General features: G+C 32.1%; 1 protein-coding gene across 3 annotated transcripts in view; it reads right to left on the reverse strand.

Moving 5' to 3' along the window:
* LOC143046703 (uncharacterized) overlaps positions 1 to 17,406 on the reverse strand; it is a 47,145-nt gene extending 29,739 nt beyond the window's left edge. For all 3 annotated transcript variants that reach the window (XM_076219803.1, XM_076219802.1, XM_076219804.1), the window contains exons 1-5: positions 17,282 to 17,406; positions 4,656 to 4,973; positions 4,092 to 4,217; positions 2,612 to 2,716; positions 1,987 to 2,091 (exon numbers count right to left, since the gene is read on the reverse strand). In XM_076219803.1, the coding sequence (XP_076075918.1) occupies positions 1,987 to 2,091; positions 2,612 to 2,716; positions 4,092 to 4,217; positions 4,656 to 4,973; positions 17,282 to 17,357 (730 nt within the window). In that variant the 5' untranslated portion in view covers positions 17,358 to 17,406. The remainder of the gene's footprint in view (positions 1 to 1,986; positions 2,092 to 2,611; positions 2,717 to 4,091; positions 4,218 to 4,655; positions 4,974 to 17,281) is intronic.

Genomic DNA, 17,406 nt, shown 5'->3' on the forward strand with positions numbered 1-17,406 from the left:
TTCCTTTCGTCCATGCATTTAGTGGATGTGGCACTTTGTCAAATTGTCATGAGAAAGGCAAAAGGTCAGCTTGTCTTACAATGGAAGGTTTTCCAGATGTAAAGGATGTTTCTTTAGGCTTAAGTATGGAGCGAGGCACGATGTGAATTGTTTGCCAGGAAGCAGCGGCATTGAGATGCAATTCCGCCTACAAGAGGTTCTTTTCCAGAGCACATCAAAAGAGAAGTATATCAAGGAGGAGTTGCTTGGGCTCAGCCTGATTCATGTACTCGACAGGTACGTGTTCCAAGTCATGAACACTGTTGTTTGATGAAAGAAAGAATCAATGACAGTTTGAAACCAAAATGGACTTCTTTGACTGCCGTTGCATCCTCGTGTCATTTTGAAATGCGGAGCCGAAAACCGAGCTATGTTGGTAACTGTAGATGCTACCGTTCTGGCCTTCCTTGTACGGGTTGTTGTATAGGCAACTATCAGATAATTATAAAATAAGCAACCTGTCTTTCTAACCAAACTGGGCATTTAAACTTAACAAAGAGTGTTAACACTGACTTGTTAAGTTGATGGAAATTATAAAAATATTTTCTACGTATTTGCCGCCATTTTGGAACCGGAAGTCACTATTTTTCTTCATTTATGTGTTATTTCGTCGTACTTAGGAACTTTTTTTAACGTTTTATCATAACTTACATTGGATTATACATCCCTTGTGAAGTTGCTTGAAAGTATAAAAATTGAAATTTTTGACTTTTTTGCCGGCATTTTGAAACCGGAAGTAACCTTTAGTTTCATTGATGTATTGTCTAGTCGTAATTTAGGAACTGTCATTTACTTTTTATCAAATCTATCATTGGAATTTACATATAATACACCTTTTAAAGGATTAATGAATTATTGTCAATTTGTAATGACGCCATTTCCGAAATGTGTGGAGGCCATCTTGAAAAAAAAGACTGTATAAACCAAGAAAATCTACAATTTTGCACCATATATATTGTGGATTTTATAATGACGATTTAACAGTACACATGTTTGGAAGATGCGAAGTTGTCACTTATCGTCCAGTGGCTAATATTTCATGAATGTTCAGGACTATAGGCAAAACGCAGTTATACATGTACTCTAAAATAACCGTCCCATTTCTCCGGTGTATCATATATACACATATAGGGGGGGGGGGGGCAATAAATATTACCAGTGGAGAGTCGATGATTCAAAAGTTATGAAACGAGCAGCTGCATATGACATAGTATGAAGATCATCTTTTTTTCTTCATTTTCATTTTATTATTTTCAGCTTTGCAAATTTTGAATCAAGGAAGTAAAAGAGTTTCTGTTAGGGGAGAAGACAAAGTATTTGCTTTGACATTTTCTTAGGTTAAACAGTGCAACATTGTAATATTGAAGAATGGGTAGGGGTCGGTTTTTAGTCTTCTAGGGGCATTTCTTTCGTGTGACTACTCTATATTTAGAATATTTTGTAGTGTTATCTCCTCCAACCTGGTGGTATCAATAATCATATTTTAACCTATCGGACGTCCCGAAATCCTAAGAAAAATCCAATTTAATAAGTGTCGTTGCATGCACGATAATTGTCTGAAGTTCTGATTATTTAAATATGTCAAAATAAAGGATCCCTAAAACGAGTCTTACGTATGATTCGTCAAGCATACGTACCTTTCGTCAATTTGTAAGAAAGCTCTATTAAGACGAATAATAATACCAGAATAACCCAATAGTGTTTTAAGTAGTGCTAAACACCAAACACTATCGAAGAACAAAAAACTAGGTTTAAATCCCAGGTTTAACTGGCAAATGAAAGAGTCGTACATTAAAAATAAAAAATTCGGAAAGTTTAACGTAAATGAACTTTAACAAAATCAATGTAAAACTAATGCGGAAAAGAGCACTACAAAAATGCGGAAACGTAGTGCCAAATTGCGGAAACGTATAAACGCCGTTGTAGAATTAGTTCTAGTATACAAACCACCACGAAAACGAGTCCAGACACGTATGTTCTTGTCATTGTAAGCATATGGTACACCTCCCCATTTGTCTCCGTTAAAAGACGACTCGATTGCCATCATGTATCCTGAATTAAAAAAAACCAACATTATTATATTTATTAATAATTAGTAATTAGTATGAAAAACAATACATTCGAATATATCTTATTTGCAATTTTTTTTTAAAACTGATTATATTTTGTTTTTTTACTAATATTCCAAAAACAATCGATTTCTATATCTTAGTCCTCAATGGAAAACGTGGTCTAAATGCAAATTTTAATTCGTTACCAACATTCGTATTTGCCGCAACTCTTCTTCTTACATGATATTTGTAATAAGAACAAAGACGGATGTTTGGAGATACATGTATGTCTACCTGCGGCTAGTTATCTTGAGACCTTACACGTTACACATACGGCTAAGTAATTCGGTCTATTACAAATAAGGTCATAGTTATTTGCATTAGCATGAATGTGTATTTGACTTGCCACAGGTCGTTCAACAGCCATTCATCAATCTGCATCCTTGTTTATAAGGAAGAACATGTATCTCAAAAAGTAAACAATACAGAATATAAAATTGAGACTGAATTACTATTAGTACCTATTCCATCAGCAACATCATCAGTTGATCCAAACTTAATCTGTAGAACAACATATGCTGGTTGTACTCCAAAATTATGTTGGACAACCCGTGGGGATCGTTCACCTAGATTAATATGAAGAACGAATTTGAATGTTCAGAAATATTAGCTTAATTATCAAAATAAAATAAAATGAAATAAAAACGTTTCTTGAACAGAAACGAAAATGATACATTAAAAGAATGAAAGAATGAATAAATGAACGAATGAATGAACGAACGAATGAATGAACAAATGAACAAACGAAAGCACGAACGAACGAACGATATTTATAGTTAATGTACATTTAAGTTAACCTTTTTAAAATTTAAGTGCATGCTTTATAACTGGCTATTATTATTCATATACATTGTACTAGCTGTATTCAGAATTATATACATGTAACAAGATCTTATGAATCAAATTAACTCAATCATATTATTAAAAAAAAAAAAAATATTAACATTTTCCTTACAGTAACTATAATATTATTTAAAACCCTACACTAATTACATACACTGTTTTAAGGAATATGGGCGTAATTAAAATCCCCATGTCTGTTTGTTTGTGTGGTTGGTTATCTGCCCGTCCAAGTGCCTTGTACTGATGCGCAACTTCTTCTAAACAGCCAGACGGGTATTATCAAATCTTTCCACAGTAAGTTGTTGAACACATTGTGCCAAACTAAGGCTGTGCATTTATAATGGAATTCCTGAGGCCCAACACTTTAAAGGGACAATGACCAACATATAAATAGGAGATTGCGTACATGTGTGATCCCCAATGAGACAGAACTATCCATCAGAGTCAAAATGACGAAGATACAAGTAATTACACGTCATCGCACGGCCTTTACATTTGCTTACTTGTACACCAATATAATATTAGTATTGTGCACCGAATAGAGCCAGTGTAACTTTCTTCATACTTCTAGTTTGTCTAGCACTTACACGTACTATCAATATTATACACGTGAAACCTGAAACACCTGGACAAAGGATGGCATATGAGGTTTCCATTCGTTTGATGCTTCGTTTGAGCTTTGGACTCTGTCATAAGTTAATGGAATTTCTGTTTTGAAATTTTTCCTTGGAGTTTCGTATTCTAATTAATTTACTTTTTTATATCTAGAGTCTTTGGCCTTGGAATATCTAACCAAAGAAATATGTAATGCGATTTATAAGCTAGATTAAATTTAAAACTAACAATAAATAAAATTGAAAGCAATTTGTTTTCTTATATCCCTCAATAGTTGTACTCGTTTTTAGGATGATGAATGTTTGTTCGTTTCGATATGAGCTATAGATTTATCAGAATTGCTTGTAGCAGGTGCAAGGTCAACTCTATTTCTAAAAGTGAACATTCCAATGATTTTTGTTTTGAATACATGTACTTATTATGATATGATAATCACTTCGTTATTCTATAGAATTCATTTAATTGTTACAGTTATATAATTACCCATTTGAATTGGTTTCCAATCATATGTAAAGTCTGGTTTTGGGAAATGTTGTTCTCCCCATACTCTTACTATCGTTAGTACATCAGATTCCTGTTGCTGTTTTGGACCGTTCCATACAGATCCACCTAAATGGCGAAGATATTCACGTATAAAACAGATTTAGTTTTGTTCATATATGTATGATATTCGTGATTATTTTTCGAACGCTTACAAAAAGTAACTAAAAAGTCAGATAAAAGCGCAACACGGCTTTTATAAACACCCCGTAAGCAAGCGATAGTTTCGTCAATAACTATACATGGATACAATAGATACATGAAGGATAGGAGGAATGAACAAACAAAAAAACGATGGGTTATTGAAATAAGCTCGCTAATAGTTTTATTTCCAATTCAGTAAGAAAAATGCGATATATACAGTTATCGCAATTTGTATTTTTTAGTGAACAACATCCCTCGTCAATAGATCAGGAAATAATTTGTGCTTTTTATTATACTACTTAATATTTCTTATTAAGAAACAAAAAAAAATATCGATATTTTGATATTCGTTAGTTTTTTTACCTGTATATATTGCATGTCCTGATGGCTTCCCTAAATGTTTATTTGGAGCGAACAACATAACAGAGTCTTTATTGTACTTATAAACAATGCCACCATAAGGAACCTTTAATGAATCATCCCTCTGTGCTGCAGCTATTCCAGGGAAAACATAATCCGTGTCTGTTCCTGTTTTAGGTTTAACTTGTACGTCTACTCTAACAGGTAAATCGTTTAGGCTATGGTTCCAAACGTGGTACGAAAGACTGTTGTCTTGAGAGCGCATTGGTATCCATCCGCTGATATGGTTTGTTGTTTGTAACTTTGTGCCCCAAGAAACAACTGAAATACAATACTGATTTTTAAAACAGTCAATTCTTAAGACATATACAGTTATACTTAATTAATGATCTTAATCATATCAATGATATATTATAAACCAATTCTTCAGAGAACAATTGAAGGTCTTTCCACCTCGATAATAAGAATGAAATTTAAAAAAACGATGTTAGAAAATGTCACTCCTTGTTGATGTAATTTAGTTCTTCAAATTGATATAAAAAAAAGATTAAAAGGTATATGCAGAAGACTTAATTGTTTTATTATGAACAGAACATAATTTTGAGCAAAGGTCAAAATCTAGAACGTCAAATTGACCTTTGACCTTGACCTCAATTTTAAGGTCATAGGTCAGTGATCTCAAATCAAAAGACCCCAGGTCAATCATTTGTATGGTTGAGGAGAAATACTGTTTTCAAATACATAAGGGGAGAAAACTCCTATAAGGGTTAACCAAAACACTTCGACTGAAATAGGTTGAAGTGGCGCCTTTTTGTAAACAGTAATTTGGCAAACAAATCATATCATTAACTGTACATGTAACAGTTTCTTTTGAATAACGATAACAAGCAAAATTCAAAATTTATAACATGACTTTCGACCTTGATCTCAATTTCAAGGTCATAGGTCACTGAACTCAAAATGGAAGACTGGAGGTCAATCACTTGTATGGTTGAGGAGAAATACTGATTTGAAATACATAAGGGGAGAAAACTCCTATAAGGGTTAACCAAAACACTTTGACTGAAATAGGTTGAAGTTGCGCCTTTTTGTAAACAGTTATTTGGCAAACACATCATATCATTTACTGTCACAGTTTCTGTGGAATAACGATAACAAGCAAAATTCAAAATTTATAACATGACCTTGACCTTTGACCTTGACCTAAATTTCCTTCAAATGGACCAAGGACTTCATATCAAAAGACTGTAGGCCTCTACGACTTATAACGTATGAATTTATCCAACAAATCGTCTATCTTAAATTTTCAAAGGGAAATAACTCCCATAAGATGTCTTCCGATCACTCTAGTCAAAATAAACCAAATCATTCTCAAGAGTAGACGAACAATTTGATGAAAACAGTTTGCTAAAATCTTTTACGGTTTTAGAGATATAGCGATAACAACAAAACGGGGATGCGGGGAGATAACTCCTATAAGAATATTAAGTGTTCGGTCACACAGGGTGAGTTTTGAAACCCTCATTACTGTACAACATCATTGGCAAAAAAATCCATTCGATATGTTGTAAGATAAAAAAGCATCTCAGACGGCAGAAGAAAAAAAAAATAATCAGAAGAAAAACAACAGGTCTTTCCACGAAAAGTGGAAAGACCTAATTATGGTGTTAAACTTGATTTGACCAATCTGTATACAATGAAACCTGCTTTAAAGAAAGTCTCTAATAGTAAGCAAAACACTGTCTAGTCGCGTCATTCTAAGTCTTCTTGCTTAGTTGTAGTAAAACCATTGCATTTTAAATCCCAAGTTAGAGTCCATCCCTCTTATAATGTCAGTTTTCTCTGATTGAGAAAGTGACTGATTAATAAATATTTTACTGTATCATGAAACAATAATTCTGTTCTGAAACGCAATTATTTTTCCTCTCGTGATATTGATTTTGACGCGATCTGTTTTCATGATTCCTTATAGACATTTGAATTATATGCAAATAACAGCAGAACAAAACATGGTACAAAAACTAAAGTTACATGGTCTGTTTCAAGAATTACAAAGCGTGCAGTCTTATTATTTGGATGAATTACTGCATTGTTCAACGTTGCTTAAAAAACCTATCATGTGAAATGTAAAATACTACAACAAAAGAAAACTTCATGCATTTATTAATTTCCAGCATACAGAAAAAGGAGTTGCGTGTTCCGAAGGTAAAGTTACATGGGTTTGGCTGTGCTTTGTCGCAACCATTTTGGTTTTTTAGGCTCGCAAATGTTTTATATCTTTGGTTTGCCAAATTATGGTACTGGTACTTAATGTAATTTATCCTGAAAAAAGGTTTGACCTTACAGTTTAATTGGCATATTATGTATATTATATTTGGTTTGTGAGCGCATGGGATACAAATAGAATATTAAACCGGTTTCTGTGAAAGAAACAAAACATTTGTTTTCCTAAAGCTGCCTTATGGGTATATGCAGAGATGATTCTGATCATGGATGACATTTTGTGTTCCAAGTTTTTATACGACCGCCAAAATTTAAAAAAAAATATGGTATATTGCTATCATGTTGTCGTCGTCGTCAGCTTCGTCCGAAGACAGATGTTTTCTGAATAACTATAATAACTTAAGTATAAGTATAAAGAAATCAATATCACTTTAACACAAGGTTTGTAACCACTAAAGGAAGGTTTGGGATTGATTTGGGGCGGGGGGGGGGGGGGGGGGTATGGCTCAAACCATTTCGGAATTAGACGCAAAAAAGGGGAATTATAAACAGATTTATCTTATTTCAGTTTTTTTAGATTCCTTCACGCAAGACGAATGGAAAGAAGTTTTCATAATTAGCACATTGTGATAAAATAGTTTATGAATCAGTTTAAAATAGTTTATGAATCAGCTGACTTCGGTTCTCCACCGATGGCGTATGTGTGAATAATGGTCGTTTAAAACATATAGAAAAAAATTACCAACTATTTCACGAATAATGGGAATCAATAATGAACATTATAAATTCGTGCCAATGAACCCGTAGAAAATAATGTAAGTTTGCCATTATGAAATTTTAATATTTAACATGCACAATGACATATAATGAAATAAAGATTAATTTTATGAAATCAAAATTTGTTACATATGAAAATGTAAACATAACATGTCACCTGTGTAACATGTACTAGTAGAAGACATTCATAATTGCATGTCAGTTGTTAGGCACAGTATAAAGATATACTTTATTAAATCTTAATCTCATAAAACTAACCAAAATATCTCAATATCCACCTACTAAATTTATGAATAGATTAACACACTTTCAAATAACAAAACCGTTCAAATTATAGTTCATCAAATATTTCCAAATTTGAATATTTATCAAATAAGTTTTTATTTGTAAATCGATTTATCAACATCTTTGGGATATAACTATTGTTATTTCTTAAAACAATTGCACATTATGAAAAAGTCGTTAAGAAATTTATTTGTTTTGATAGAACAGTCAGTACAATTTATATTTTTTAACTTGGTGGACTGATGTATTTTTTTTATTTATTTTTTGGAAATGGCATAACAGTTGAAATAGTTCACAGACGCGCGTGTCATCTACACAAGACTCATCATTGACCCTCAGATCAAAATATTTATAAAGCAAAAGAATTATAAAGTTGAAGAGCATTGAAAACCCCAAATTCCCCAAAAGTTGTTCAAATTACGGTCAATGTAATTTATGTCTGGGATAAAAAAATAAAAAACATTACGGTATTTCAAAAAATTCATACGTTAGAAAACAGGAAAAAGTAAAATCACAAAATATTGAACTCAGAGGCAAATCAAATCGGAATGTCCCTAATCACATGGCAAAATCAAATGACAAAACACATCAAAAACGAATGGACAACAACTGTCATATTTCTGACTTGGTACAGGCATTTTTAAATGTAGAAAATGGTGGATTAAACCTGGTATATATAAACTTATATATATAAAATGACCACATAATTGATATTCAGTAGTGGTTAGCGCATCGGACTACTAACACAAATGTTATTGGTTCGTTCCTCGTTCCGGGGAGAATTTCAGAGGTTAAATATTCGGCTCTCTTTTGACACCATTTGCGAGTATGGTCTGGAGAAACGATGATAGTCTGTCGGAAGGGGATGATAAAAGGCTGACCCGTGTCGAGAGAGATCAATATCTCTTGCGAGTAAGACACCCTTGTAGATATCGAAAAAGAGCATGCTTATGCCGCTACAAGGCAGCACTCGCGTATAATTATATATATATATCTTTATTCTCATAAACCAAAGTACAATGGTACAGAGACATATACAAATAAATTAACATAGTATAAATTTTAAACACAATTGTAAATTAGAGACATAAAGTGATTACCGAGGAGATTCTAGGCATTTAATAATAATTATTATAAACTTGAACAGGTTGTTTAGTTCAGACGGGTTGCTACTATTCATTAGACCTTGAAATTTTAAAATATTTTGTCTGTTTATAAAATGATGCTATAGTAGCAGTTGTCTATTGCCGAGCATTCTAAAATATAATGGAACTCGTCGCCAATGTCACCGGAATTGCACAAAGTACAAATACGAATTTTCGATAGGAATTTTTGTGTTCAACGCTCTAAATCTACAAAAATACGCAATATTTTTGTCATCTAAAATATCAAAGTAGGTTTCGAAATTTATATTATTTTTGAATAATTTATAATTTAGAGCTTTTGGAGAATTCTGTACAGTAGCATACCATGTCTGTCTGAATTGGTCAGTTAATCTTAATTTAACAGTATCATACAACCAGTTTTTACTTATAAAATATTTAGAGTTCCATATATTTGATAGTCCACAATTATCAAGCACAGATTTTACATTCTTACACCAAGCTATATCTCCATTATAACTATCAGTAACAAGATTGTATAGAATAACAGGAAGTTTCTTATTTTCCCCAGTTACAAGCTTTTCCCAATAATTAACAGTACGTAATTTAATAAAAATATCCAGTGGGAATCGGCAAAGTTCCCCATATATCATATAATCAGGCGTTGATTTTTTTAAGATTAAGCAGTAATTTACAAAATTTTAGATGAACACGTTCTATAACAGAGGTGTTACCCATTCCCCAGACTTCACACCCGTATAATAATATAGGCTTAACTACTTTGTCAAATAATTCTAGTTGACATTAAATATTCAAATTATGTAATCCCCCCTTTTTTAGAATATCGTACATAGCTCTTCTTGTTGCTTTATCAGCCTGTTCCTTTTTTGCTTTTGTGAAACTTCCTGTTCTAGAAAATAATACACCAAGATATGTAAATTCTTCGACAATATCTAACTCAATATCAGCATATTTAAAACTAACATTTTGTAGTGGTCTACCTTTAGAAAAAAATACCAGTTTGCTTTTAGGGACATTGAATTTTAATTTCCATGTATCACAATATTCTTTTAAAGCGTCTTATTGTTTTGTAGATCTGCTTGTGTTTCTGACATAAGTACAGTGTCGTCTGCGTACAATACAACAAACAGTTTTACTTAAATAGAAACTTCGTGATACTTAGTTCGTTCTCTATTTGATTTGATAAAGTTTTCAAACCATTTCTTTTTTTGTTCTGAAAAAAGCTAAATCTAAATCATTTAAATAAATAGAAAAAAGTATGGGAGATAAATTTTCTCCTCTTCTTACACCTACATTACATGGAAAGTAGTCTGAATATTCCCCATCACTAAAAAATCGTGATTTCACATTTTTATACATATTAAATATAGTGTTATTATACATCCTCCCATTTACTGTATGTACAATGAGTTTTGACCAAAGACCAGATCTCCAAACTGTATCGAAAGCTTTAGCAAAATCAATAAAAGCACAAAAAAGTTTTTTTCTTTTTTTGTCTCAGTAATTCAAATAAAATATGCAGAGTGAATATACTGTCTATAGTAGAATGGCCCTTTCTGAAACCAAACTGGTTTTCATTTAACAACAAATAATCTTCTAAAAAGTTACTCAGTCTTAAAAAAAATGTAAAATTGACGTAAAAAGTGTACCCATACAGCTTAATATAGTTATTGGTCTGCAGTTTTGTGGATCTGACTGGTCACCTTTGTTTTTATAAAAAGGTATAACATTACCAACAAGCCAAAGTTCAGGCACTTTTCCAGTATCAAATACAATATTGAGCAGTTTTACATAGATTGGCATGAACATCTGAGTGGTGCTCTTAATATATATTAATGACGAAGTCATCGCCACAAGCTTTGCCATTCTTAAGATTTTGATGCATTAAAAAATTTCATTTTCCGTAATAGGACTGTTTTAATAGTGAATTAAGTTCGTTATTTTCATCTATAATAACTTCTTCGCCAGCGTCAGGATCTGACGTATTTAAATTTTTGAAAAATTCAAAAAGTATATATTCAACAGGAATATTATTCTTTTTTTTTTCTATATACGAGTTCAATATCTTCCAAAATTCTTTAGAATTACTATTTTTTAAAACATTCATCTTTTTTCTCATGACTTTTTTATGCTTATTAATAGAAATCTTCATTTGCCTCTTATATTCACGTTCTGTATTCTTCATCTCCTACCTTTTTAAACTTGTTTTATTGTATTTATATCTTCTTTTTGATATTCGGAAGCACAGCCTTTTTTCCTAACATATTTGGTCAAACCAAGGTTTAATAACTTTTTTTCGACATTTCTTTCATGTCGTTTATAAGTAAAAGATCCAAACACCTTTTCGGCTGAATCCAGCATTAAACCATTTACAGATTCAACTATTTTATTAATATTTTCTTGAGCCAGTATACTGGTTTTCAACATAGTTAAATCATTATTTAATTGATCGATTTTATTTCTATTTCTCAAAATTTCGGCTTCTTTTTCACAATCCCATTTTTTTAAGCCTTTTTTTCATGACATGCCAAATCGTTAATTAAAATGTCATCGCACTCGACGATGTTATCAATCGAGTTGAAGACTAGCTTACAGTTCAGAGGCGAATGAACATCGGAAAAAAGAGCACAAAAAATCAAGAACAGACATATTTACAACACATGATAACAAATTGTATGTACAAATAAAATAGTCAACCACACTAGACTGGCGACAAGTAAATAAACCTTCTTTATCGCCATCAACTCTTCCGTTTAAAATAAACAGATCGTTATTTCTGCACATTTCTAAAAGTAGATTTCCAAAGTGGTGTTTTGTTTTGTCGCAACTATTTCTAATACTCGCAACTGTAAAGTGGAAATTTGTAATAACTTGTTTCCCAATTAACTACAAAATAAATACATGTACGTCTAAACTAATTGTTATTCATGTCAACATCGAAGTGCTGACCACTGGGCTGGTGATACCCTCGGGGATGAAACGAATGAGTTGGTTTAACACATTATCTCCAATCGTATATTTATTTTTAGATAATATTTTTGAAAGCAGTTAGTTTTGTTCAATGTTGTAAAAATATTTCAATATAAGAACGTCGAAGAAAAGTTAAGATATTAATCATAATTTGTATTAACGTTCAGATTATTCGCTTAACAATGATCATGATTCATTTTCTAATCATAACTTAAAAATATTTCCGTTTTTTTTAGTTGGAGTTGAGCTTTTTAACATGTAAACTTTAAAGATAACATTCAGAAACGACTCTTATTTTGCATGTCATTTGTCAGGAACAATATCAACAAAAAACTTCATTAAATGCATGTTTTTATCAAATGCATGTATTAATAAATATGTTATCATTTTAACATATGTTAGAATTATCAAAGATACCAGGTCTGATATAATGTATAATGGGGTTAACACATATTCAATAAACAACACGGTTGAAAATATAGTGAATTAAATATTTATAGTGTATAAAAATGCATTGTTATTGTAAATCGGTCAGTCAACATAGGTTAAATTGAAACGTGCTGAAATTTATAAATTTGAAGAGTTAAGTTTATTTGGCATCTTTATGAATTACCACTGTGGTTTGTTTGAAGCATGCTTGCCTCAAGTTTAAGAGGTCTTGGGTTCGAATCATGTTGCAATTACTATGGTATAAAAAGAAAAGCAATTGTATTTGCTGATTCTCGGTTAACTTGGCGGCTTTTAGTAGCAAGAAATTTTTTTAAGAACAATGAGCCCAGTAGAGTGACATTTACTGGCGATCTGTTATTTTGTGAAGTATTACGTTACAAATATGGCTGGCTAAGCATGTCGGTCTTGTACAACAAAGTAGTCGTCGCAGTATGCGAGACAAAAGGATTACTATCCAACAACAGCAGCGGCTGGCGATAAAAACTATTTGTATAAAGGTTTATATTTCAGAAGGTTGAAGACCTAGATGCTTAATACCTTGTATCCATATACTTTATGTTAATAATTTCTGTCTAGCATATGTCTATTGCCCATGACCTCATTTTCATGGTTCAGTGACCGCTTAATAAGAGTAATGATTAGTTGTAATTTATATATGGGTTCTTTACAACGTTGTCATATAATCAGGTGTATGGAATGATTGCCTTGAGTACATGTCAATTTGGCAGGTTTCATTTCACCGAGTCAGACCTTATTTTCATGGTTCATTGTTCAATGTTAAATTTTGTGTTTTTGGTCTGTTTTACAAGTACTATGAGCTATATGTTAACTATATTTGGAGAATGGAACAATTATAGATGTACATGCCTGTGTGACTGTGACAGGATTTCTCAGACATATACCTAATTGTCATGGATCTTTAAAAAAAATTAAGTTTATATGATACTTGAAGTAAAACCTTGATCTTTAAGACTTGCAATATAAACTCAATTGTCATTAAATAAAATTGAGAATGGATATGGGGAATGTGCCAAAGAAACAACAACCCGACCATAGAAAAAAACAACAGCAGAAGGTCACCAACAGGTCTTCAATGTAGCGAGAAATTCCCGCACCCGGAGGCGTCCTTCAGCTGGCCCCTAAACAAATATATACTAGTTCAGTGATAATGAACGCCATACTAATTTCCAAATTGTACACAAGAAACTAAAATTAAAATAATACAAGACTAACAAAGGCAAGAGGCTCCTGACTTGGGACAGGCGCAAAAATGCTGCGGGGCTAAACATGTCTGTGAGATCTCAACCCTCCCCCTATACCTCTAGCCAATGTAGAAAAGTAAACGCATAACAATACGCAATTAAAATTCAGTCCAAGAGAAGTCCGAGTCTGATGTCAGAAGATGTAACCAAAGAAAATAAACAAAATGACAATAATACATGAATAACAACAGACTACTAGTAGTTAACTGACATGCCAGCTCCAGACTTCAATTAAACTGACTGAAAGATTATGATTTCATCATATGAACATCAGGCACAATCCTACCCGTTAGGGGTTTAGTATCATACCATCATAACATATATGAGAAGAACATAACCCGTGTCATGCCAACAACTGGTTTTTGAATAAATGTGTTTAGTTCCGATGCAAAGACCCTATAAGTGAATCAATATTAACGCCAAAATATGCAATCTTTAATGACCTGACAACAGTATCGTAACTATATCCCTTCTTAATAAGTCTATTCAAAGGTTTTGTTAGTTTTTGTGGTGAATACTGACACCTTTAAATTTGTGCTTTATAAAGAATATTTCCATAAAAAATTGGATGTGAAATACCTGAACGTATAAGAAGTCTGCATGTTGAGCTATATTTACGAATGATGTCCTTATACCGATGATAAAATTTAGTAAATGTTTTGACTAGTTTGTGATATCGAAAACCCTGGTGTAATAATTTTTCAGTAATACATAAATTTCTCTTGTTAAAATCTAAAACATTGTTACATACACGAGCGAATCGTACAAGTTGAGATATATAAACACCGTAAGATGGTGACAAGGGAACGTCACCATCTAAAAATGGATAATTAACGATAGGAAATGAAAAATCATCTCTTTTATCATAAATTTTAGTATTCAGCTTTCCTTTAGTGATATAGATATCAAGATCGAGGAAAGGACAGTGGTCATTGTTAGTGTTAGCTTTATTTAAAGTTAGTTCAGCAGGATAAATTTCTTTAATATACATACTGAAGTCGTCATTATTGAGAGCCAAAATATCATCCAAATATCTAAAAGTATTATTAAATTTGTTTATCAGATGTTGTTTCGATGGGTCTTTGCTTATTTTTGTCATAAATTGTAACTCATAGCAATACAAAAACAGGTCCACAATAAGTGGTGCACAGTTAGTCCCCATTGGAATTCCGATAATCTGACGATATACGGAATTCCCAAAGCGAACAAAAATGTTATCTAGTAAAAATTCAAGGGCATATATAGTATCAAAGCATGTCCAATTGACATAGTTTTTTTGTTTATTGCTACTAAAACATGCTAGACATTTCGTTTTGGGGACAGGATTATAAAATGAAGATAAATTCGTCTTTTTTTCAAAAGAAATTGTGGGAAACGCTTTCCAAATCTCCATTAAATAATAAAAGCATAAATATTATTTAAATATACTTGAAATGTCTAAATATGGGTTTCATTTAACTTGAGGTATCGTGTCTCATAACACTTACCTCACTTTAATTAAAGGGTCGTAACTACAATGAGGCAAATGCCTCTTTTGGGAAATTTCAAAACCAAAAGCTTGTCTTTATATCAAATTGTTTTCTCGGTGAGTGTCTTGCAAAAAGCAAGTTCTGCTCTCCCTCGTACGTAGCCCCTTTTTTCGCGATCCATGTTTCTTAATTATTTTTAGTTTTCAGTGTAATTTGTCTTATTGTTTGTCGTTTGGTGTTTTATCTGTTCCTGTGTTTGTCTTTTGTTCGTTGGTCTTCTGTATTCACTTAGTGCAGCCATACTTAACTATAATAATTACATTTTTGCTTTATCCTACATATTGGTCTTTTGATGTTGTTTCTGAAAACTAAAGTCTTACACTGAATCTATACATTTTGCTTAGAGACAAAAATATTGTCAAAAAATGAAACTTTGAAAGCGATCTTTATCAGACGAGGCAACGGTACTATTAAGCAATTAAAACTTATATTGAGGATGTGCTTTGTTTATTATTTACAGCTAACGACCGTTTAAAGTCTCAATTATAGAATTTAACAATATGTTATTTCTGTTGCTGCTATAAGGAAGTGCCTACGAAAAATATATTCTAAGATAACGTATGGATTGCTCTTTGTTAATCAAATAACGAAATAAAGTATGAAACAGAACAATGAGACGGATTACGATGATATCAGTTTTGTTGTTTCATGATAAATATAACGTTTATTTTCATTCCATATGAATAAATAGATTAATGATAGAAAAAATGAAAAATAAAACAAATATTGAGGATATTAAATGCAGTTGCAGACAAGGTTCTTTTTCATTATTTTTATTAGACTTGGATGGGTTTTGCTTGAAACATAGGTTAAAACATACTTTCCGTGATTTTCCTGTGAATTTGCAAAATATAATGGTAAGATACCAAAGTCTGCTAAAATATACCCCTTTGGTATACGTATTTCGTATCCTGAATTCCTTCTAGCGTCCGGTAGTAAAACCGATGCTGATGGCTCGTCCATCTAAAATTGCGGGATGAATAAATACGGACCCAGGTTCAGTCGAAAATGCGTAAATTCCAATGCCGTTTTTAAGAGTGTCAACCTCTTTTCATGCGAAAAACATGCAACAAAATTGATGGGTTCGGTTGTATACAAAATACGCTGCTATTCAACATTTTTGTTCATTTTATAGCGACAGACAAAATTGTCCGTCCATCCATTCGGTCGAACTATTCTTTTTTAAAACCTACTCACGGAAATTGTCAATAATTCATTTTTTTATTTTCGTAAATGTTATTGAAATATTATTTTTTTTGCCACTGAATATTAAGCAAATAGCAATCAATTATAAATCGCTTATCATTCAGTAATGCCAGCCGACAAAATCTGAACCAACGAACTTTTTTAAGTCTGAAATATTGCCGATGCTTCCCTTGTACGATATGTGGTGATGTAGTGATTCCTATTGTCTATTAGGGGCTGCGAATTTTTCTTATGCAAAAACAACAAAAACAAAGGAGAGTACAACAATAACCTTCAAACTTCAAAGTCAAACTCACGAAAAATTCAACATTAGTGCTGGGAGCAAATTTTATATTTTGTTAATTGGTTGTTACATGTATTTTTAGTTTATTTTAGAGGGGGTGATAAAGTGGTCAGTTTCTTTTACATTAGGATATTTACAAAATGAAAGTGCAATAAGACACGAATTTGATACAGGTACTGGTACAAACTAGTCTGTTTCCCGGTCGTTATTGAAATTCTTGACAATACGTTAATATTTGTATATTCCGAAGGCATACTGAATGTTTTACGGAGAGGACCAACCTAGGTACAAACACACTCACACATAAAAATATAAAAAGCAGTTCAGCTGTATTTGTTTTTTGTTTGTTTGTTTGAGTTTTATTTTCCTGTCATCTTATACTAAGACTGTTTCTATTATTAACAATCTTTTTCATTTTGAGTTTCTTTTCTATAGGAAAAAAATATTTACAAACAAAATATGCTTGAAGGTTTTTTTCTCTGTAATTGAAGAAACACACAAAGTTATAAATTAATGTTACCTTCATCTGGGAAAATAATCACAGAAAATAGTATTAACAAACTTTCATACGTGTAAGCCTTTGTTAAACCTTCCATTCCAATATAAGGGACAGAATGAAGTTTGAGATCAATAGCTCAGTTATGT

Source organism: Mytilus galloprovincialis, chromosome 9 (genome assembly GCF_965363235.1).
Source record: "Mytilus galloprovincialis chromosome 9, xbMytGall1.hap1.1, whole genome shotgun sequence".
Taxonomy (NCBI): Eukaryota; Metazoa; Mollusca; class Bivalvia; order Mytilida; family Mytilidae; genus Mytilus; species Mytilus galloprovincialis.